At 37.4% G+C, this 24601-nt stretch overlaps 1 protein-coding gene across 9 annotated transcripts in view; it reads left to right on the top strand.

Annotated features, from left to right (window-relative positions):
- The first annotated feature begins 683 nt into the window (after nt 1-683).
- Nucleotides 684-24601, top strand: part of LOC126947482 (phospholipid scramblase 1) — a 28920-nt gene continuing 5002 nt past the window's right edge. Inside the window, exons 1-9 of one of the 9 annotated variants that reach the window (XM_050778168.1) lie at nt 698-796; nt 6007-6093; nt 8648-8753; nt 8890-8915; nt 11919-11999; nt 16612-16829; nt 20124-20166; nt 22734-22954; nt 23081-23242. In XM_050778168.1, coding sequence (XP_050634125.1) covers nt 8746-8753; nt 8890-8915; nt 11919-11999; nt 16612-16829; nt 20124-20166; nt 22734-22954; nt 23081-23242 — 759 coding nt within the window. In that variant the 5' untranslated portion in view covers nt 698-796; nt 6007-6093; nt 8648-8745. Of the gene's footprint in view, nt 797-6006; nt 6094-6788; nt 8754-8889; nt 8916-11918; nt 12000-15530; nt 15916-16611; nt 16830-20123; nt 20167-22733; nt 22955-23080; nt 23243-24601 lie in introns of those variants that run through there. The other 8 variants (XM_050778174.1, XM_050778173.1, XM_050778178.1 and 5 more) reach the window with 8 other exon arrangements.

Here is a 24601-nt window from a genome sequence, read left to right as displayed (position 1 = left end):
CTTGCCCCAAGGGGGGAAATGTGTAATTATAGGAGTTGATGGATATGTCATACGCATAACTTAAATACAGACAATAAAAACTATTTTAGTTTAAAAAGGAACAATATTTATTAAAAAATAAGGTGAGCTCTTAAAAACATTTAAATAACTGCCTAAAAAAATAAAAAATAATATCACATAATTTAATAGAAGGAAAGAAAGAGCAAGACAGCAAGAAAGAAAAGGCACCATAAAAAAAAACAATTTTGACCACTCCTCATTTGTAGTCTAAGCTGCCTCTGCTTCCTCGCGTTGAAAAGCCACGGGCTTTCGAGGGATGGAGGTCAAAGTCAGAGTAAAGAAAGTTCCCGGGGGAGGCCACTCCCCAGCTGATGACTTTCCAGTTCCAGTTAGTGACAGAGTCCCAGTTCCTCTCCTTAACCACCGGTCAAAAGTCTCTGGAGTCTCTCCAATGAGCAAGAAAGCAAGTCGGGGGTAGGGGAGGGGCCTCACACCTGGTGGTGGGTGCAGTCCCTCCTCCAGCTTCTTCATCCTGCAATAGTCCCGCGGGTCCCCCGGCGCGAACGCGGGAACCAGGAAAAGGAAACCGCGTTGTGTACGTAAGATCCAGGAAACGAAACCAGTAGCCGCGGCTGTTGGCGCAAGGGTTACTCGCAGACCCTGTTCCGGCTGATTTCCGAGAAGGTTGCGCAGTAGCCGTTCCTTGCAGTCTAGAGGCGCAGGAGAGGAAGCCACCGCCTGACCCCGGCTCTCTAGACCTCGGCTCTCTCGGGAGCGGAAACAGCGGCAGCCACAGGTGCGCGAGCGGCTTTCTCTGCCGCCTCCCCGGGGCTCGGGCGCGAGAACTGCGCGGAGCCTGCGCTGGGGCCAGGGCCGGGATCAGGTGTGGGGGCCAACTTACGGGGAACGGGCGCGAGGGCCAGCCGGTTGTGTTTGCTGCTCTGGGGGTGGAGGATGTGGGGTGAAGGCTGGGGCCAGAAATGCAAGAGACCTCTGAAAGGGACCCTGTAAGTGGAGCAGATGCACGGCAAGGGGCCCCAGGCGGCCCAGCGGCACCTGGGCTCACCCAGAATCATTCGAATGAAAAGGGGTGTCCTGCCTGAAAACGCCTCGCGGGGCTCGGCTTCCCCTTAGCTACACTGCTCTACAGGCAGAGAGCGGCGCTGAATCCTGGGCAGAGACTGGGCTCGGGAGCATGTGCCAGCATAGTGGGGCTATTAGAAGGGACGGTTAATACAGCCTGCAAGCTGGCATTTATCAGTAAGTATTCACTGAAGTCCGCCTGGAGCCCACATCTATGCTAAACCCTCTACAATACTAGCTTGGAAAAGATAGCGGCGGTATCTGGCACGGTTCCTAAGACCATTAGCTCCAGTCAGGCTCCCCGACTTTAAATTTGGCCTCTACTGCTTCACATCTGTGGATTGTCAGCCACTTTCTTAATATATATTCTTTCCATTGCCTCATCTCTGAAATTGTGTAACTATTAAAAGAGCTACAGAGTATTATATGTGTTAATGTAAAGTTCTTAGAGCAGTGCCTGGCACTACAGAAAGTACTCAGTGAAAGTGAGCTTTTATTATTTTAAATATTTGACAAAGTTCCTGCTTCTCCAAGCTGACTCTCCGGTTCCCATGTGGTTTCATTCATGCACTGTTATTCCTGGAAGTCTTGGCATGGCCACTTCCCAGTTCCAGGAACAGGCAGTCGTTGTTTTTTTTCTGGCTTATCACATTGAGATACATGGTTACTACAAGTGACACTTAAACGTGTCAGGCAGTTTGGGGCCTCCTTTCTTGAACTTTTCCTAAGAGCAAACTTTTCCCTTAATGCCACCCTGTTTACAACCATAGTAGGGCTTTGAACAACGAGAAAATGCAGGGAAATGAAAGACATATAAAGGGAAATGAATGGATTTCTGCAGTTGGATAGCAAAGTGGCATGTGAAATAGCTGGTTTATAGATCAAACTGCCTTTAGATCTGTAAAGGAGCTTGGAGTACAGGTGGAGAGACATCAAATGTGTGTGAGCAGACGCTTATGTACCTCTCCGTCTTCATCTCTAAGAATGTCTCCCTCTTCTGCTCTGTAACCTCACTGGTCTTCCTTTCCTTGAATGAGGCATGTTCCTCCAGCTCAGGAATTCTATCTATGAAGTTCCCTGTCTCTATAATGCCCTCCAACACCCCACCCACCATACCTCCGTAGACTAGTTGATTTGAGATTTCCTTCAGCTCCCAGTCTGACTTTTCTTAAACCCCCTACCACTGTTTAAGTTAGTGTCCTGTAACCCTTTCTTGTAGCAACATTAATTTTATTGATAGCACTTAGAGTGTTTATAATAATCTATTACATTCTTAATTGTCTGTCTCCCTAGTGTCTAGGTATTGTGCTCTAGTGCCTGGTATAGTGCTTTGCATGCTCTATGCCTTCAATTAATTCCTTAAAAACCACACCAGCTTTATATTTAGTGAATATTTATATAGGAAGTATTTCTATATGTATATATGTGTATCTGTGTATATACACACTCTATAGCACTACCCTGAATAGTGCTAAATTAAAAAGCCAAAACACTTTTTAGTTAATCAGAACTAACAGTTGCACTCTTCAGTTTTCCATATGTTCTTTTAATAAGTCATTAGAAAAAAATGATGTCTCCATATGTTGTCTGCTGCTGTAGCAGAATACCTGAGACTTGGTAATTTATAAAGGACAGAAATTTATTTCTTACAGTTCTGGAGACTAGGAAGTCCAACATAATCATGTGTTACTTAAAGACAGGAATACATTCTGAGAAATGCATCATGAGGCAATTTGGTGGTTGTGAGAACATCATAGAATTTACTTACACAATCCTGGATGGTGTAGCCAGCCTTCTATTTAGGCTGGGGTGGTGGCGTGGGGGGTGTTGAGGAGAGTCAGATTGAGAGCTGAAGGAAGTCTCAAATCAATTAGTCTATAGACGTGTGTGTGTGTGTGTGTGTGTGTGTGTGTGTGTGTGTGTGTGTGTAGTGGTGGAGGGCATTATAGACAGAGGGAACTTCACAGGTAGAAGTCCTGGGCTGGGTGTGTGTGTGTGTGTAGTGGTGGAGGGCATTATAGACAGAGGGAACTTCACAGGTAGAAGTCCTGGGCTGGGTGTGTGTGTGTGTGTGTGTGTGTGTGTGTGTGTGTAGTGGTGGAGGGCATTATAGACAGAGGGAACTTCACAGGTAGAAGTCCTGGGCTGGGGGGAACTTGGCTCATTCAAGCAAAGGAATGACCAGTGAGATGGCAGATAGCCTACTAGACCTAGACTGTGTGGAATAAGGTATTGCTCCTAGGCTAGAAACCTGTATAGCATGTTACTGTGCTGAATATGGTAGGCAAGTATAATACAATGTCAAGTATTTATGTATCTAAACATAGAAAGGGTACAGTAAAAATAATCTTATGGGACCATCATCATATATGTGATCTGTTGTTGTGGTGCATGACTCTATGGAGGAACCAGCATCTAGTGAGGGTCTTCTTACTGCATCATCCCATGGTGGAAAGTGGAAGGGCAAGACAGCAAGAGAGAATGGAACTTGACAAGACTACTCTGGCAATAATTAACCCACTCCCAAGATAACAACATTAATCTATTCATGAAGGTAGAGTGCTTATGAACTAATCATCCTTTATTAGGCCCCACCTCCCAACACAGTTGCATTGGAAATTAAGTTTCCAACACATGAACTTAGCACCTGACCTAGTTAAAGCTAAGTGGTACAAGAGTAAATTGAAATTCAAGCCTTTTCTGTCTTACATAAAAAAGATACTTTAAAAGAGTCTCTTAACAAATTTCACTGAAGGGTGTCAGTCTTCCTTTTTTCAGTGAATTAGAGACATCGATGCAAAGAATATGCATTATTGATCATCTTAATTCAGCTAGTTAGTGAACTGTATCACATTTATTAAAGTCACTTTTATTTCTATGGGTTTAGTTTCCCCATTTATTAGGAGGAAAGGAAACAACTCAAATTTGTGAGGGAGCTCTGGGTTGTCAGGAAAGGCTTTTCAGAGCAGTAAAGCAATCAAATGACAGTAACTGATTCAATATTTGTTTCCTTTGTCTCTTTTTTTTACTTTTTAGTTTTGTAGAACACTTGATCACTGCCATCTCACTTGGTCCTAGTTGATGTATCATCTACATTTTTATTCAAGGTGTACTATAAAATGCTATAAAAGGCTATCCTAAACTGGTTTTAAGCATATTTATTTTGTTTGTTAAGCATAAAATACGCAAGAGGATTTTTATGGAGTGACTCCTTGTTACAAGGTACTTTGCGTTTATAATCAGCCTCAGTCCCCTCAGTTTCATTCCATAGCTTACAGGTATGATGTGCTGTATACTCAAAAGCCTCACCAGCTGCTTGCCCCACCCATTTGCTTAAATGCATCAGTTTTTTCTAAGCTTAACATTTACCAAAACCCGAGTTCAAAAGATGAATATTTTTCCTTGTTAGATGTTAACTAAACATTTTTAAATGTACAAAGTTTGCATACAAACATAACCCAAATGACATGAAAGTTATTTGATTCATGACTTAACCTGTGTAATCTCCTGGCCTACTTGAAATTCCTCCCTTCCCTCTAGTCTAGTATCTATATTCTCAGTTATCGGGAGGAAGTTAGGGAGCTAGAATTCTTGTGATTGTTTTCAGAGCAGTAGCATTTTGCTAAAATAATTCAAAACATATATCCCTATCTTGGGACTTGAAGAGAATGTGAAATGCTTTATCCTCTGTTTTGCGGGAATGAGGGAAGGAGGTTGTTCTTAGCCAATTAACAAGTAAATGTAAATAAATAATCCAAATCTGGTGTGGGTAAACAAATTTTAGGAACTGTCAAAATTAAGTATGCTTCCCCTTTGGGTTCCAGATTTTACTTAATACTTTTTGAAAGCAGTAAGATAAAAATTTCAGGACCTCAAGAGATGGGTCAAAAGAGTTTCACTGTAATACGCATCGTGAAGCCAGAACTGGAAATCCCCTGTGCTGTTTCTTCCTCTTCATGGTGGTAGAGGTTACAGTTGTCAAATGGTCCAGAGAAACAATGAGAACTTAGGATTTCTGATAGAAAAGTTTTAACAGAGGTGTACTTGTATGCAAATAATGTGTGATGCCTCAGTTTCCTCCAAAGTCTTAGTTAACAGAGTTAGAAAAAAATCAGATTATATTTGAAGTTCTGTGTTCATCCTGGAGTAATTATTATTCCAATGGTGCAATATACAACATAACTTTAATGCACTTTTTGGTATAGCATAAAGATTTTCTCTTTCTCTGAAGTATTTCTGAAATGAAAAACAAAGTAAGTGTGGTAGAAGCCGTTATTTATGAATTATCATGCTAAATTAATTAACTCATTAATTAATTTATTCAGGGCACACCCAGTTATTCCCCAAACTGAGTGACATGTATCTTGTAATAGACACGTTAACCTTGAGAAAACCCAAAGGATCATTATAACAGCAAACAAGAATGTAGGCATCCACATAGTGGATGACTTTAATGACCTGGCACACAGTGCTTTATCTACTTGGCACATGTATAGGTACAAGGAACACTTAACATTTTGCACCAGAGCTTATTATATACCTTTTTCAATGCTTTAGGTATTACGTAAATGCTAAAATTCTAAAACCTATAGTAAAGCAAAGACCCAGGTTTTATTCTACAGTAGTTTTGCCAGTAGGTCTCATCCTTACTAACTTACCTTTTAAGATGAAGAACAATGTAACCAAGTGGGAAGAAAAAGAGCCAATATGAAGAAATTGTCATTGTTTTGAAATCTGCTTCTTTTCCTTTGCTGTATTTCTGTGCAAGAAGAGAATCATCTCTGACCTTGTGAAAGGCAAATACCATGTGTTGGTATTTTATTACATAATTATTATATTATATGACAATATAATAATTGGTTGGTACTCATTTGGCAAGGACTTGAAATTCCCTGCTTAAGATCCTCCACCTATTTTTTACAGCTGGGCTCCCCAACCCCTGGATCACCAACCAGTACCAGTCCGTGGCCTGTCAGGAATTGGGCTTGCACAGCGGGAGGTGAGCAGCTGGTGAGTGAGCAAAGTTTCATCTGTATTGACAGCTGCTCCCCATCACTTGCATACATTACCGCCTGAGCTCCACCTCCTGTCAGATCCGCAGCAGCATTAGATTCTCATAGGAGCAAGAACCGTATCGTGAACTGCTTGTGTGAGGGATCTAGGTTATGCTCTCCTTATGAGAATCTAATGCCTGATGATTGGTCACTGTCTCCCATCACCCCCACATGGGACTGTCTAGTTGCAGGAAAACAAGCCCAAGGCTCTTGCTGATTCTACCTTATAATGAATTGCATAATTCTTTTGTTATATATTGCAATATAATAATAATAGAAATGAAGTGCACAATAAATGCAATGCGCTTGAATCATCCCCAAACCATCCCCAACTCCACCCGTCCACGTCTTCCACAAAACTGGTCCCTGGTGCCAAAAAAGGTTGGGGACCACTGTTTACCAGAATACATACCGTGGGTTTATAAATTCCCTATCTTTGCAGCACATCCTTTATTTCTGGCTTGCATGGGACTTGAAAGCCTAAAACAAACTAAATGCTAAGAAAAATTGTTTTTAAAATTATGACAAATTTTTTTTATTTCAGATATATAGATCTGCAGTCCAGAACTATGAATTTTTTTCAGTTGAGTAGTCTGTTTGCCAAAAAATAAATAAATAAATAAATAAAAACTTGCCTATGTTTCTTCTCGTACATTTTATTTAGGATTTGCCCTTAGACATTATTTAGTGCTTTTCTGACATTGTAGGGAAAGTGAGAATAACTGAAACACTAGTTTCTTAAAATTTCTGTTAAAATTGGTTAAAGGCCATAGAACCTTTTTTTTTTTTTTTTTAAGTTAAGCATGTTATTGAGAGAGGTATCCTATAAGAAGTAAGGGGCAGGTAAAGATTTTAGAGATGTGTAGTCCAGTATATTAATTAGAGGGGACTACCTATTTCTAATCCGGAATTACTCATTCTGATATATCTGTTAAAGTACTCTTAGCATATTTTAAGAAAATTGGCATTTTAAAGTATAGTCTTTGATGGTAGAAATGTGAGGTTGACAAAAATCATGTCCTCTTATATGTATGAATTTAGTCTTCTTTATACAATTCTTCCTATGATGGAATCTAAAACACAAATGTCTTCAAAACTTTTAGTCTACTTTGGTTACATGTGTTTATTAGCTTATTGTTCACCTTATAGATTAATGGCAAAAAAAAGTATAAATTTTAATATTTCTACCTTTCTGGCTTGATGAGGTCTACAGCATTAATTTCTGACTGGTTAATGCAAACTGGGATTCCTGTTGTCCTAAGAAAATCTGGGAAGTTAAATCAGTAACACAAACACATCTTTTGATTTATTTCAGGACCACATAAACCCATTTTGAATTATTCAACCATTGCTCAACATCTTGAGTATGTGTAATTAAGAGGTGACTATAACTGGAATGTTCTTAAGACTTTAAGTTGATTATAAAATTTTGTGCTTAATGTTGGCAATAATAAAAACAAAACAAAAACTTTTATTTTAAAACACAGTCTTGCTCTGTCACCCGGGCTGGAATGCAGGGAAGTCATCATACTTCATTACAGCCTGAATATCCCAGGCTCAAGCAGTCCTCCCACCTCAACCTCCTGAGTAGTTGGGACTACAGGCACATGCCACCATGCTTGGCTAATTTTTTTTTTAGTAGAGACAATGTCTCTCCATGTTGCCCAGGCTGGTCTTAAACTTCTGGACTCAAGTGATCCTCCTGCCTCAGCTTCCCAAATACTGGCATTATAGGCAAGAGCCACCACACCTGGCCAAAAAATAATTCTGAAACAGCAGGGAGGAAGGTGGTTTCTTCTCAGGAATTCTAGATTTTAGTTAAGCATGTAAAGGGATCGGTTGACTTACTAACCACTTAGGATCGCACAGTAAGAGAATTTAGTTAAAGGGTAGCCAGCACGGGAATGGGCCTGGGAAGAGGAAGGGCAGTTTGTGTTAATGTGCGTGGGTCCAAGATAAAAATGTTGGGTAACAGAGTTTTGCCTAATGTATTGTTGCTAAAAGGGATGAAGGGCATCAGGATCTACAGGAGATGGAAAAAGTAGTGACTGGATAGTACTGGGAAAAACTAGAATCGGATCAAGGCACTGGAAGGCAGAATTACTAGGTAGAATGTTTGCTGCTATTTAAGTTTCTGTATAAATACCGAGTACAACGTTTCACTTGGGTGGTCAAGGTGCTATGGCTGTGACGACTCCTGAGAGTGAGTTTTCTAGTAAAAAAAAAAAAAAATCTCCAAATGCACAGAATAGTCTCAGGCCTTCTCAAATTTGCAAAGAACAGGTCCACAAGACCTAAATTGCAGTAGTGTAACCTGATACTTAACATTTTTTGCTTTCCTGCTAGAACATTCCTGGGGCCTAAGTCCGGAGACTGGGAACTGAACCACGCATTTCCTTTAGATTGTGCAAGTTGTGAAGGTTGATGTTATTAGCTTGGTTACTATTTGGAGTCTTAGCTCATAGTGTGTCTTTATGGCTTTCTGCCTCACTGGACCCTCTTCCCAAAAGGCTTTAGAATGTGTTCACCATCATGAGCTGACCAACAATTTCTAAATTCCTGCTCAGAAACACAGCAAGGGGAATGCAGTCAAGCATAAAGGGCTTAAATGACCAGGTAAGGCTGGGCTGGATGAATAAAGAGGAATGTCCTATGAGTGTGACTGTGTAGTTTTACAGTATCCTGTTTCAACGGTTAACATTTGACTTGTGGCCTTGTAGACAGTGTATTAATATCAGATCTTCTTTTTCAGAACTGTTTTAATCATGGACAAACAAAGTAAGTTATTTTAAATGTTTACTTTCCTCCCTATAATGTTAATCTGTTGGTAACTTGTTATTTGTCATAATGTTTTATTCAGCGTCTGAAAGTATATAATTTGCTTTCTGTTGTTTATGCTCCAGAATACAATGTCTAGTTCAGTATTTTGACTATAGAGAAGATGTACAACAATACCACTACCACCAGGTTCTTCATTAAAAATAAGAAAACCTTTTGGAAAGCTAAGAAATGCTAGATTTATTGGGAAATAGGTTCTGTAACATATATTCAAACCAGAACAATATTCTCTTTTCTCTATGTATTTTCTATCTATAAAGATTATTCAGTCATACTAATTAACAGATAATAAGATTTCAGTTCATTGTAATAAACTCCTCAGATATACACTTCGACATATATTTCATCACAGACACATGTTTGTATGTTTAAATAAATACCAGTCATTATGTTCTGGCTTTTTTTCTCAAGAAAATTCTAAGTAAGATGGATATTTATCAAGCAAGTAATAAAAACTTTGTCTTATTAAGATATTAAGGTTCTGAAGAGGGACACCACTACAGAGGGAAAATTATGTTCAAAATTCCCACTACATAGGGAAAATTAAATTCAAAAATTAAATCCTGTTTTTCTAAAATGCTTTTCTTTATTCTCTCTTTCATCTTCGTTGAGGTAACAAAAAAATATTTATCTATTGCTACAGTGTCAGCCTTATTAAATATATGAAATAATCTCTAGGACTAGACTCCTCACTTTTCCCATGTGAAGTTTTATGGTTTTCTTTTTACTTACAAAACTCAAAGCTTTTTAAATGTAAATTTATATAGAATTACACTGTTTTATTTGCCACAAGCTTTAAGTTGATTCCACTGAATTTGCAAAAATTTATCTCGTCATGGTCATAGTTAACTTTTAACTTTTCAGTTTTGTATATATAATTGTATGTATATATGAATGCATTTGCCTAAATAGAAATAAAATGTGTATATGTGTGTGAATAAATGTGTATATATGTATATATACATACATGTAGACATAAAAATAAAATATCTTTAAGACAATGCGATAGACTTGTACTATTTATAAGCCATTTTAAGTTGCATTTCAAAAATGCAAAAATGAAACCATAGTTAGCATGCTCTTTGTTCTACTTGAACACCTGCCCATTCACTCATTCTCCTTGTATGAATTCCCCCTGGAATGCCTGAAATCAGAATCATTGCTTTGGTACCAAAAGCCCAGAGATTGTGAGCTCATGATTTCTTGAGTCTGTCTGCTCCTGGATATGTGTATGTGTGTGTGTGTTCTATGTTCTAGTATTCAAACAATGTTGCTTATTAAGAGGTATCACAATGTGACATACCTGTCAAGGATAGATCTTTACTTCACACTTGGAGAGTATTTTCCTGAAATCTCTTCTGAGTCTGATGCTGTTGTTTCCAACTTAAGTTTGGAGTAGGGGCTGCAGGCAGGGCCTTATTAGCTAGAGAACTAGGGAGTTAGGTCAGTCACTTAATGCTGAGAAATAGAAGAAAATGGATGGGAAAGAATGATGGGGAGTTTCAGAGATTTGTAATGACTCAGATCACAGGGTATGTTGCAGTGTTTTTCCAGGGAAAGCCTTCATGTGTTTTTTGTTGTTGTTTTGTGTTTGTTTGTTTGTTTGTTTATTTGAGACGGAGTCTCTCTCTGTCGTCGCCCAGGCTGGAGTGCAGTGGCACCATCTCAGCTCACTGCAAGCTCCGCCTCCCGGGTTTAAGTGATTCTTCTGCCTCAGCCTCCTGAGTTGCTGGGACTACACGCATATGCCACCATGCCTGGCAAATGTTTGCATTTTTAGTAGAAATGGGGTTTCATTATGTTGGCCAGGCTAGTCTTGAACGAGAAGGAAAGCAGTTTTTTTTGCCTGATTGTACACAATCACCATGCCCTGCATTCTGCTGAAGTCATGATGAAGCCATTTATGAAGGAGAAAGGCCAGGGCAGGGGGTGAGGAGAACAATCCAATCTTCCTGATAAAACCACATGATTAGCAAGTTGAGTGGTCTTTGAAAGTTCATAATAGAGACACATACGAAAAAAATGTTATAGTGAAAGTTTGACCTATATGTTCTTCCATATTGATGCCATGCCTCCATGATTCTAAAAAAATATTTTGAATTTACAGTTAGTAATTCATAAGGAAACAGATAAGGAGATAAGTGTAGTGTCTGCTACACCTTAAGCTGTATGAAAGCAGAGCCATTGTAGCCACAGAGCCTAATTCAAGTGACACAGGACACGCTCAGTAAATATTTAGAGGCTGGCTGTGGTAGGTAACTGAATGACTAGATGGACATGAATATTAATATTTAGGAGGCTGAACCATTTGTGCATATATTAAGGTTACTCAAGCCTTCTTAGCAAGTAACAAAGTTTAATATGCTAGTGTATTATAATTAAACATTATGGCTTTTGTGGGTCAAAAACAGTCATATTTGGGGAATTTCATATGGTTCAACTTTATTGGTGTAGTTCCAGAGTAAGCATAAAATATATAAATACTGAAGTATATTCATTATTTTAAATATTTAAAATAATAATTCTTATAGCAGTGACGATAGATATCTTTAAAATCATCCATAATTCTACCATCCTCACATCCCATTAATTTCATTTATCTCTTTCTTCGTAGTCTATATGTAATTTTAAAGCTATCTTTATTTTATTGTCAACAAAACATGGAACTGAACATTCATCAGGGATGTTTCAAAAACTGGTGATTCAGCCCCAGTAACTTAGCTGTCTCATTTTATCTAAAGGAAAATTTGTTTGAAACAAATTTGCTAATCGCAAATTAGCTCTGATAATAGGCATAGCTTATGTTAAGTGAAAATTTTACTTCCCCTATTTCAATATAGCATAAGACCACACAAGTGACAATTATCTGAGTACAATACATTGTTTCTTTCTAATATGTATTTTATTTAATCGGACATCTATTTACCTCTCCTTGAATTGCAGACACACAGATGAATGCTTCTCACCCTGAAACAAACTTGCCAGTTGGGTATCCTCCTCAGTATCCACCGACAGCGTTCCAAGGTAAAGTAGTTGATTAAAGAAGAAAAATGAAAGTTAATCAATCAGTCTCTCTTGAGAGAGAGAGAATTGTGCATTTGTTTTTATTTTAGTTGCTCTTTTTTTAAAACTATATTAATGAAATTTTGGCAGCCTAGTTGTTCTTGATTATTTTTATTTGGCTATACATTTTCCATAGAAGTAATTTTTATTTATAGAGGACAGTAAAGGTATAAAGAAAGCTAGTAAAAACAGCATTAGGTTTAAATTTAGCAAATGAAATACAAGACTGCACATCCTAAAACACAAATGTTAAGTAAAATATTTTATTGATCCTCCATCTGTTCTGAAAATTATGATCATTTAATCACATTTAGGAAATTTATTTCTGATAAATTGAGTCATGTAGCTTGGCATGTGTTCAGTGAGAGTCACATCAAAATGATAAGACTGCTTAAAACTGGAAGTAATAGAAATTCAGTTACGTGGGAATAATTCTCATTTTAATTTTATAATATATATGAAAGCTTTATTTATTTATTTATTTATTTTTTGAGACGGAGTCTCGCTCTGTCACCCAGGCTGGAGTGCAGTGGCCGGATCTCAGCTCACTGCAAGTTCCGCCTCCCGGGTTTACGCCATTCTCCGGCCTCAGCCTCCCGAGTAGCTGGGACTACAGGCGCCCGCCACCTCGCCCGGCTAGTTTTTTGTATTTCTTAATAGAGACGGGGTTTCACCGTGTTAGCCAGGATGGTCTCGATCTCCTGACCTCGATCCCCTGATCCGCCCGTCTCGGCCTCCCAAAGTGCTGGGATTACAGGCTTGAGCCACTGCGCCCGGCCGAAAGCTTTATTTTTGTATATATACTGATTCAGCCCTGTATTTCTAAGAAAAATAATTGAGTCATTTGACTACATATGCAATTGAGTACATTTTTTCTTTTCAACCAATGCCTGAAAGAATTCAGAGATTTTCATTTAGGCAAATGCAGTTATCCAAAATACTAGAACTTTAAAAATAGCAAAGGCCATAGCATGTCCAGATTTACAAGCAGGCAGGCTACCCAGATCTTGAAAGAGCATCCTGGGGATTTAGGATCAAAGGGAATGTGGGTTGGATAGAAGGATGTGCCCATTGTATGCTCTTCCCTGAGTAAACAAATGTGCTTAGGAGCTGAATGTCATGTTTAATTGCCTAGCAAGAAACCTCCCTGCGTCCCGGATCTCATCCAGATGTTTGCAACTAAAAGAATATGAGCTAGATAAGCTCAAAGACTCTCAGGTGGTGGCTTATGGGAACCATGCCTGCACTGAAGTATCATCACCCAGAACCACTTCAAAATAGTAGTGCCAGGGCACTATTCCAGAAAAATTAAATCATAGCTTCTGGTGGTGGAACTTAAGGAATAGTAATCTTTTAACACCCGAAGTCATTCTAATGTGAAGCCAGGGTTGAGAACCTCTGCTCCAAATTCTTACAGGGTTGCTGTTTGGAAAATCATTAGTAAGTCTATAATAGTCATCCAAGGCACTTAAGAGAATTACGTAATCCACCTTATCACTAAATTAAAAGTGGATATACATAAATAATACAGTTCAGATATAATCAGACTTGAGAGTTTGCTGATATATATATATATCAGATATATATATATATATCTGATATATATATATATATATATATATATCACTCTACAGCTTTATTTTGTTTCTCAAGTCCAGGATTACATATAGCACAAGTCTTAAGATAACAATGATGCTAACAGTAAGGATAATTTAAAATTGAGAGCTTACCATGCTTTAGTTATTGTTTTAAATGTGGAATTAATGTGGATTAATACATTTAATTCTCAGAATACTCTTATGAGGTAAATATTGTTAGTTATCCCCATTGTGTATGTGGGAAAGCTGAGGCATAGGGAGTTTGGATCAGACTTCAGGTTCTGCCTGCTTTAAAAAAAAAAAAAATTGTATAGGTAAATGTGCTGGTAAACTAGGTTCTGCCTTCTTTACTGATACTTATATGGTAGTCTTAAACAAGTTGCAGTACCTCGAAGCCTCAGTGTTCCTATCTATAAATGAGGGTGATATTTTCAATGTAGGTTGCTTTGTAGAGTAAATGAGAGTATATGTAAAACACTGAGCACAATGCTTGCAAATAAGAAATGACAAGTATTTGCTAACATATTTAAAATATTTTAAATCAATTAGTCTTTACATAAATGATACTAGTATTCAAATTTCAGGTAATTCTTTATGCTTAATTCATTCATTTGATGAGTAATCAATCATATTTTCAGAGTCTGGGGGAAATTATGATGATGTTAAAAATGTGAGAAATTAAATCACATCTCCACATACCCACTGGTCTGCCTATGGTCTGGGTTCTGTGCTGACGCCAGTGATCTTTAAAAATGTAAATCTGCTCATATTACAGAGAGTGTATAACCCCTATTTTATTAGTGTCCTATTACTTTTAGGATAAAGGCTAACACTAAACCCAGGATGGCCTTTTCCATGCTCTCTCTTTAACCTCCTCTTGAGCCTGGCTTGCTGCTATTCAGCTAGACAGGCTATTTTTCAGATTTTTAAAGGCCTATGTTAGTTATTGTCCCAGGACTTTGCTCTGAAATGTTCTTTCTATGACTCTGGCCTCCTGAACTCCTGTGCATCCTTCAGATCTCAGCGTAAAGGTGACCCCTCAGGGCAGCTGTTCCTACTCCTTCCCTTTTTCTCTTCCCATCTCAATAGCGACCTTTGGCATCTCTAGTCATAAAACCGTGGTCTCTTACTTGAAAGCATTTATCTCTTATTCTAATTAATCAATTAATTACTCTGGTATTATAGCTCCCTAGAATAAGTGGGGATTTAAAGTTGTCTCTCTCATTAAACAATGGTGGACAGGGATTGCATCTGTGTCTTCCATTGTAAATTCTAATACTTTTCTACTCCTGAAAATTTTGTAAGATATAAATAAGACCATGGAACTCATTCTTCTGCTCAGAATCCTCCAGTACTTGCCAATCATAATTGGAACCAAATCCAGACTCCTTACTAAGGCCTCCTTTGATGAACAGCTTCCTATTGCTTTGCTAACAGCATGTCAGATTCATTACAAAGTCAGAGGTATTCTATTTGCCTTTCTTTCCTCCTGAAGCATTTCTCACTAGATCTTCATATAAAGCTTTTCTCATCTTTTAGACTTTGATGGAAATTATATTTACCTAAAGTAACTGCCTCATGCCCTGCCCTCCCTGACATACATTCTTCTCCATCACATTCATATGAATTTTTTTTGTTCTAAATGTGTTTTCTTTCTCTCAGAAGTTGACTGTAAGCTCTCTGACAGCAGGATGCCTCCTTGAGATTTGTGTCCTCATATTCTACAACACAGCCAGTCACATTATGGATCATTTGTAAATATTCATTCATCATAAAGGAATAAATTATAAAAACTTTATTTATGATGCATTATTGTGAGGTTTAATCTGTTTATCTAAGCCTTATTTTTTAAAGGCAAATGAATTTTGTCATAAATGTTCCATTTAAAAGAATGTATACATTTCCTATTCTAAGTATTGCATTTTGCATAGGCTTTAATGTTAAAATATTGAGAAACACAGTCCTTTGAAATTATATTCCACTGCTATGGAATTTTGTGGACCATCCAAACAGGCATATAAATCTTCATTGTAATCACATATTCATAGAGAATATGAAGTACACTTACTCTTATTAAATTTCTGCCTCTACTCTGCCTGTTACAATTTTTTCCCATCCTTGTTTCTCAAATTATATTTTCCAGAGACCAAAGGATGTTAAATTGTGAAATTTAAATTTCTAACCTAAATATTACAATGAAATTTTCTTTGAATGAAGAAGGACTTAGGAAAGCAATACATTATGGATTAAAACATAATGCAAAGGATTAACTCAAGCAGGTATCTGGAATGTACTGAAAGAAATGACATGCTTTCACCTTCAACAGTGGCACTATAATATTTTGGGCTGGACAATTCTTCATTGTTAGGGAGCTGTTCTGGGTCTTTGAAGATGTGTAGCAGTAGCCCTGGCCGCCACCAACCAGATGCAGTATTATCTTCCCCTCCAGTTGTGACCAAAAAGAGTCTGCAAATCTTGTCAAATATCCCTGGCAGAGAGGGGGCAAAACTACCCCCAGTTCTATACATACATTATAAGTCATTTGCTAGAATTTCAGAATTATCATTTTTCACAAGGTACTTTGGCCCTAGAAATGCTGACTCAAAGCCATTATTTTGGGCCTTCGGCCAATGCCATGTCTGTTTCCCTTGAGGCTTGCCAGAATCTTTATGTAGGTGACTGTAGATCATGGTTATTTACTTTCATTTTCTCAGATATTAAAGCATATTTTCCATCTGAGTTTTGAATGGTAAGGGTAAGGCTATTCACTGCCTGCTATCCTCAAAACAGAAGTGGATGTGCAACCACAGATACTTCATTGAAAAATCTCAGAAAGATAAAAGCATATCTTAAACATCACAGATACAGATTTCTATGCTGAAATGTCAACTTATAGATAGATGGCGTAACCCTAAAATGGTTGATGATTCCATCTTTGGTGCAGTTATAAATCATTTCACTTGTTTGTATTTCAGGACCTCCAGGATATAATGGCTACCCTGGGCCCCAGGTTGGCTACCCACCCCCACCAGCTGGCCATTCAGGTCCTGGCCCAGCTGGCTTTCCTGTCCCAAATCAGCCAATGTATAATCAGCCAGTATATAATCAGCCAGGTGGAGCTGCAGGGATACCATGGATGCCAGCACCACCGCCTCCATTAAACTGTCCACCTGGATTAGAATATTTAAGTCAGGTAATTTCAAAGACACAAAATACTCATAAAAAACAGAACTGTGCTTCCAGCTTGCTTAACCAGATTAACAAATGAATAATTCACCAAAGTCTGAAATGGCAAAACTATATATTCTGCTAAGAGATTACTCTCATTCTTTTAGGTCAGGTTCAGTTTTAAAGCAAAACACAAATGCCTTAGAAAATTGTACTTTCTGTGATCTTAAATACAATCTATGATAATGGCCAATAACAAACATTTAATTAACACTGTTTTCCTGTCTTTGTTGTATGCCTGATACATGTATTAACTCATTTAATCCTTATAGAAAGTCTATGATGTATAGGTGCTACAGTTATCTCCATTTTTCAAAAGAAGAAACTGAGGTCCAGAGAAGTTATATAGCTCCCTCTGGGGTGAGAACCTAAAGAGTTGAGACTGTTTTTTTAATCCCCAAACTTTGGTACTGAGCAAAGTGCTCTTTAATCTCAATACTGAATAATTGCTTTATAATTTGAAATAAAATTTAAATTAAGTTTATTTTTGAGTTTCAATAAGTGGCACCAAACAAGGGGTTAATATTTTATGTGTAATACAACTCACCTTTTTATTGTAACTAATAAAACTGCATTTTTATGATGTTGCTTTTGTTCTTTGGAAGACCCAATTTTATAAATGCCATTAATAAAGGAGTAAAAAGTCCTGGATTTTGTTGCACTGAATTATAATTAATCTCAGCAATAAGAGGTTTAACATTTATTTGGTGTTAAAAATCAGGTAGATCAAATAGAAACAAGAAACTCTGTGTGTCCAGCCAGTTTTCATTTCATAAATCACTTCTTTCTTGCACTCTCTTTAGTAACTTAATTTCCCACAATGCACTTAAGTGGCACAATCATAGGAATTTTGGGTCATTATTGTATTATGCAAGAAATACACAGAAATAGATATTTTAAAAATCAGGGTCTCATAAAATACATAAAGGATGTTATCACATATGACAAAGGCTGATATTAAGTATGCTTAATACAAATTTGAAACTTGTAAAAAAATCTCTTTGATGGCTAAAGAAGTTATCAATATTTCTTGAGCCTCCTCTAGAAGGAAGACTGTTTTCTACTTTTCAAATTGTTTTTGACACATAATAATTGTGCATATTTATAGAGTACAGTGTGGCATTTTAATGCCCATGTACTATGTGTAATGAAAAATAAGGATAGTTAGCATACCTATCACTTTCAATATTTATCATTTCTTAGTGTCGAAAACATTCCAGATCCTCTCTTCTAGTTATTTGAAAATATACAATAAATTGTTAATTATAGTCAACCTACATAGCTGTGGAACACTAGAATTTATTCCTCCTATCTAAATGTAATTTTGTATTCATTAACCAACTTGTCTTTATACCTCTCCTCTCTACCCTTCACAGTTTCTAGTAACCAGTATTCTACTATCTACTTTTTTTTGTTGTTTGGATGGAGTCTCGCCCTGTTGCCCAGGCTGGAGTGCAGTGGCGCCATCTCAGCTCACTGCAAGCTCCGCCTCCCAGGTTCAAGCGATTCTCCTGCCTCAGCCTCCCAAGTACCTGGGCTACAAGCGTGCCCCACCACACCCAGCTCGTTTTTGTATTTTTAGTAGAGACGGAGCCTCACCATATTGGGCAGGCTGGTCTTGAACTGCTGACCTTGTGATCCGCCTGCCTTGGCCTCCCAAAATGCTGGGATTACAGGCGTGAACCACCATGCCCAGCCTCTACTCTCTACTTCTAAGAAATCAATTTTTTTAAGCTTCCACTTATGAGTGAGAACATTCAGTATTTTTCTTTCCGTGCCTGGCTTATTTCACTTAACATAATATGTCCCTGGCCGGTCGCGGTGGCTCAAGCCTGTAATCCCAGCACTTTGGGAGGCCAGGATGGGCGGATCACGAGGTCAGTAGATCGAGACCATCCTGGCTAACCGGGTGAAACCCCATCTCTACTAAAAAGTACAAAAAAACTAGCCAGGCGTGGTGGCGGGCGCCTGCAGTCCCAGCTACTCGGGAGGCTGAGGCAGGAGAATGGCGTGAACCCGGGAACCCGGGAGGCGGAGCTTGCAGTAAGCTGAGATCCGGCCGCTGTACTCCAGCCCGGGCGACAGAGCGAGACTCCGTCTCAAAAAAATAAATAAATAAATAAATAATAGTAATAATAATAATAATATGTCCCTTAGGCTCATCCATGTTGCTGCCAGTGATAGGATTTCATTCATTTTTATGGCTGAGTTTTATTCCATTGTGTGTATCAAGAATGAATTTTTCTTTATTCATTTATCTATTGAACACTTAGGTTGATTCTATATGTTGACTATTAATGCTGCAATAAGCATGAGATTGCAGATACCTCTTTGACATATTGATTTCCTGTCCTTTAAAATTTTTGTTCTGAAAATTTCAAAAAATTTGAAAAAATACCTTTTAAAAAAAAACAGTAGTGGGATTGCTGAATCATATGGTGGCTGTAATTTTAGTTTTTGAGGAACCTCTTCACTGTTCTCCATAATGGCTGCTCTGATTTACTTTCCCACCAACAGATTTCCCCTTCTCCACATTTTTACCATTATTTGTTATTTTTTTGTCTTTTTGATAATAGTCATTTTAACTGGACAAAGATAATATCTCATTGTGGTTTGGATTTCATTTCTCTGGTGATTAGTGATGTTGAGCATTTTTTCATAAACTTACTGGCCATTTATATCTATGTATGTATGTATGTATGTATTTATTTATTTATTTATTGAGACGAAGTCTCGCTCTTGTTGCCCAGGCTGGAGTGCAATAGCACAATCTCGGCTCGCTGCAACCTCTGCCTCCTGGGTTCAAGTGATTCTCCTGCTTGAGCCTCCCATGTAGCTGGGACTACAGACGCCTGCCACCACACCCAGCTCATTTTTTGTGTTTTTAATAGAGACAGGGTTTCACCATGTCAGCCAGGATGGTCTCGATCTCCTGACCTCGTGATCTGCCCACTTTGGCCTCCCAAAATGCTGGGATTACAGGCATGAGCCACCTCAATTTACTAATTGTTAAAGATACTCCAGTGTAAATCAATTTTATTTGACCTGAATTTTTCCACATTAATAATGAACACAATAAATCTTTTATTAATTAAAATTAACTTCAGTTTTATACTAAAAAGTAATATAAGCTATTAAATATTGATAACTGATTACATGTACTTTAAAAAATATAAATACATGAATTTTAATTTGGTTAGCTTATAAAAACCTTCATTTGACATATACTTACCACTCATTTTTTTTTTTCCTGTGACAGATAGATCAGATACTGATTCATCAGCAGATTGAACTTCTGGAAGGTATGTATTCATTGTTTTAATCCTGTTTCTATACAGAGTAGAAGTTTATGCAGATAAAGGCACATCAACCTCCACAAATATAACACTCTCACTTATATGGCACAGTTAAGCTGGTTATTTACAGTAATAAACATCAGCAATTCGTTTCTAAAATTTAGGAATCAAAAGGTAAAATGCTATTATGTTGGGCACCTGCCCTCAGGATATTGACACTGAGTTAGAAGAAAAATAATCAAAACCCTTATTTTGCTCCTGTCTTCATACATCACTTTTTTTCTGACTTCTGCCACTTAAGCTATTTTCTCCGTAATTGTGATCAGCTTAAGAATGGCACAGAGCCACATTCTAAAGTAAGTTATCTTTTTTATTCGGATGAGGAAGTTTGGGAAAATTATCATTTGTGCCCACAGTTTCTCTTGGGAGTTAAGATGAATGCTATAAAACCTTTGTATACCAGGTCGGATGCAGGACACTGCAGTGTTGGAGGATGCTGACCAACTAGCCTGCAGGCTTGGCTTCATAGAAGAGCACTCCTGCTCCTGCTGAATGGCCTGGCATTTCCTTGGGTCCAGGGCTCCTTAGGTGCAGGAATAAACTTAGGAAGCCAGTAATGTTTTATAATGACTGCCAGGGGAAGAAGACCCCGGGTAGATTTATGAACCATAGTGTTTTCCTTCTAGATATAAAAGGTTTAGTAAAAACTCTGCCAGTTTTTAGGAATATGTCTGTTAAATTCGTTTTCACCTGTCTCCAAAGTTTCTTTCCACTGGTAAAAATTAGAACATGGATTGTATAAGCAAAATAATGGATTTGGCTAAAATATACAATTGTCATCTATTACATTGAAGTTATTTATAAAGCATAATATTAGATATTTATAATTTACTTGTTTTTTTTTTTTAGTGTATGTAAACAAAGCTTTCTCTGGAAGACAGCTTTGTATTCTGAATTTTTTATGTTTTATAGTATATATTAATAAGGCTATAAAATCCAAACAGACATATAACCAAACATTACACAGCACACTATTGATCTTTTTTTGTAGGTTTATGGGCTTTATAGATATTGTTAAATAATGTGTTAATTATGAAATAGAAAGTTCCAAATCTAATAGTTTTTAATTATGCTTATTTTTCAAAAAAGAAATGTCTCAAGGTTTTTTTGTTTCTTTTTCTCCAAAATTGAAGGTCTATGTTATTTTTTCGTGAGTGATATAAAAAAGACGAAGATTACTCAGTTTTTTAGAATCTGAGCATAAAATAGGCACTTACTTTTTTTCTCAGTTCAAAACACAGAAGACAATAAAGACATAAACAATTTGTATTTTTAAGTAAATGAAAAGAAACTTAAAGGTTATGTAAAGCAATGTTGTTTTACAAATAAGCTGGAGATTTTTGAGATTAAGCTACTTAATGAAACAATTAATTAGATAATAAATGCCCTCTCAAAATCAGCTTAACTTTTTTCTCATTAAACATTTGACTATTTCAAATGTTGATATCAGAAGTGGTTCTTATAAATGCAGAGTACAGGGTCTGTCTGTGTCCCACCAAGGACTCTTAAAGGCATTCATAGTGCTAAGACTTGTGAAGGCCATCTTTCTCTGACTCAGAGTCTTTCCACATAGGCATTGTAGAGTGACTTTTCCTCCATATATTTATTTTAATCACTCATTATTGTAGTCAGGCTTCTGACATCCATGACCCCAGTTACTGAGGGCTATGTACAAGTGGAACAGTTATTGCTCCTTTCTGGCTTTAAATACGGAGAGGTTTCTTTCCAGTGTGTAGTTAGATACGGAAAGCCCTTGATACAAGAGCATGTGAGCGTCAGCATTTTGCAGCCATCTGTTTCGCTCATGAAGAGATTAGCCCAGCTAAGGTGCAGATTCCCATGGTCTAGATATTCTGTGAGATGAAGTGTTGGTTGCTAAACACCCTTTGTCTAATACCCACCTCCCACTTCTGAACAACTACTGCTGAGTTGAATAAGGATGCCCTGGGTCCACTGTGACATTCTGATTCACCTTTCATTTTTCACTCCCTCGGTTTTTATGCACGTACATTGCCTTCTTTCAAAAGCATTGCAAAAAATAAGACATAAGTATGGTTTATGAGACAGTCTCAAACCGATTGATTTAATATAAAATTTCATAGCACATAAACAGCAATCCTCTTATATTCCCCTCCACATTACACAAAAACTATCATGCATTAGTGGACATTTTATCTATGCACCTAGCACCACTGTGCCCACCCACAGCATTGTCCCAACCCTCAGCAGCAAAGTCTCTCTTCTGACAGACATTTATGGAATTAGGAAAATATAACTTGTTTCCTGTGTCTCACATAAGGACTTAATTTCTCTATACATTGGTAATCTCTCCTCCTCCTTTTTTTTGCCATTTTTCTCTGCCTGGATCATCTATGAACATCATGTCTTCTCCTTCTCCTTATGCCACTTGGAGTATCATCTAAAACTGGCATAGCTAGATATTATATCATCTTTGGATAAATTCAATATTTTTAACATAGAGGTGATTATGATTTCGTCTTTTATGTTTTTAGTTTTAACAGGTTTTGAAACTAATAACAAATATGAAATTAAGAACAGCTTTGGACAGAGGGTTTACTTTGCAGCAGAAGATACTGATTGCTGTACCCGAAATTGCTGTGGGCCATCTAGACCTTTTACCCTGAGGATTATTGATAATATGGGTCGAGAAGTCATAACTCTGGAGAGACCACTAAGATGTAACAGCTGCTGTTGTCCCTGCTGCCTTCAGGAGGTCGGTGAGCAATTACCAGGGCATTTTGTAAAGTAGTTCAGCAAGAATTTCTACCCTGTCATTGAACCTTTCATCAAACATAGGCATTACGATTATTACATTTACATATATTATTTTGCCTTGTAGATAGAAATCCAAGCTCCTCCTGGTGTACCAGTAGGTTATGTTATTCAGACCTGGCACCCATGTCTACCAAAGTTTACAATTCAAAATGAGAAAAGAGAGGATGTACTAAAAATAAGTGGTCCATGTGTTGTGTGCAGCTGTTGTGGAGATGTTGATTTTGAGGTAAGAGATGTCATAATGTTTGTAAGATTTGCTTTCCTAATAGAAGAATGTAATTTTGCAGGATATTATAAATGCATTAAATAAGTATTGTGTGCCAATGTCTCAACAGCAAGATAATTTGCTCATATATTTAACTTTGGTCAGAATGATAGTTATCGCTCTGATTAAATAAAGGTCACTGTTGGTCATGATAAATGGAAAAAAGAGAAGCAGACCTATGTAGTCAAATAAAAATAAGCAAATCATCTAACACTTAAATGTGGTGGTTTCTGTGTGATGACACTGTATATTATCCATTTTAAACAGAATGTTAACCTTGTCATCTAAGTCTGATTGCCAAAGCATATGGATCCTTCTTAAATCTGAAATATCAGCTGCCAGTGCTCAAGGCCATGTTCAGAATGTCTGACATCTTTGAATTCCTACTAGAAACCCAATTATGCAAAGATAGTTTTGAGAAAATTAGTATAATATATACTACCCAATTATGCTTCTCTGTGTTCTCTGCTTTTCCCTATATTAAATTAGGTCACTGGAAGCTGCAACATATTAATATTTGTATATTTACTGTAATATATTGTAGAATTTCATTGCAGTAGTTCTTCAACAACAGATGGTCTACTTTTACAATCCAAATTTTTTCATTGCAAATGTTTAAAAATCAGAAGGTTTTATGACTTAATCTTGATTTCTTGTTTCTCTTGGAAAATCAGAAAACTGGGTTAACTGGTCCCACCTTTCCACAGAAAGGGCAAAAATCTACTAAAGATGTGTGAGGCTGCCCCTTGTAATAATGACATGGGAACTCTATCACTGTCTCCACCCCTTACTGAGGTTTTTCAATATCCAGTGTCATTCCTTTACATGATCTGTCTGCCTGCTTTAATCATATGGTATTTGATTCCTCTGTCAGACCTCAGCTATGTAAAGATGAATCCTTTTCCCTCATTGACTTAATAATCTAATGACAGAGATTTGCAGTTCTAAGGAGGAGGTGATGTAGAAACTTTAAAAAGGCTCTTAGAAAGGGATTGTATAGTGTGTGTATGTATATGTGTGCATAATATGCATGTATAAAATTTTATATAGGGGTATGCATAATAGCAGTTCTTCATGTAAGGGATGGAATCTCTATCCTACATCCAGAGAAGTGAAAAGTAATTTCTCATTCAAGGAACAATATTGACAGAAGTTTGGCTGGCATATATTTTACTTTTAGTAAATAAATGTAAACACTGGAAAAGCATTGTGTAATCCTTATATTTGATACTTATTAGAATTTATGTTTCATGTAGCAGCCTTCCTTGATGGATACCTTGAAGCATCCATTCCATGTAATAAATTAACTTTTCTTCTATT

Source organism: Macaca thibetana, chromosome 2, assembly GCF_024542745.1.
Source record: "Macaca thibetana thibetana isolate TM-01 chromosome 2, ASM2454274v1, whole genome shotgun sequence".
In the NCBI taxonomy this organism is placed as follows: domain Eukaryota; kingdom Metazoa; phylum Chordata; class Mammalia; order Primates; family Cercopithecidae; genus Macaca; species Macaca thibetana.
Note: the sequence above shows the minus strand (reverse complement) of the source record. Positions and strands in the feature narration are given on the sequence as shown.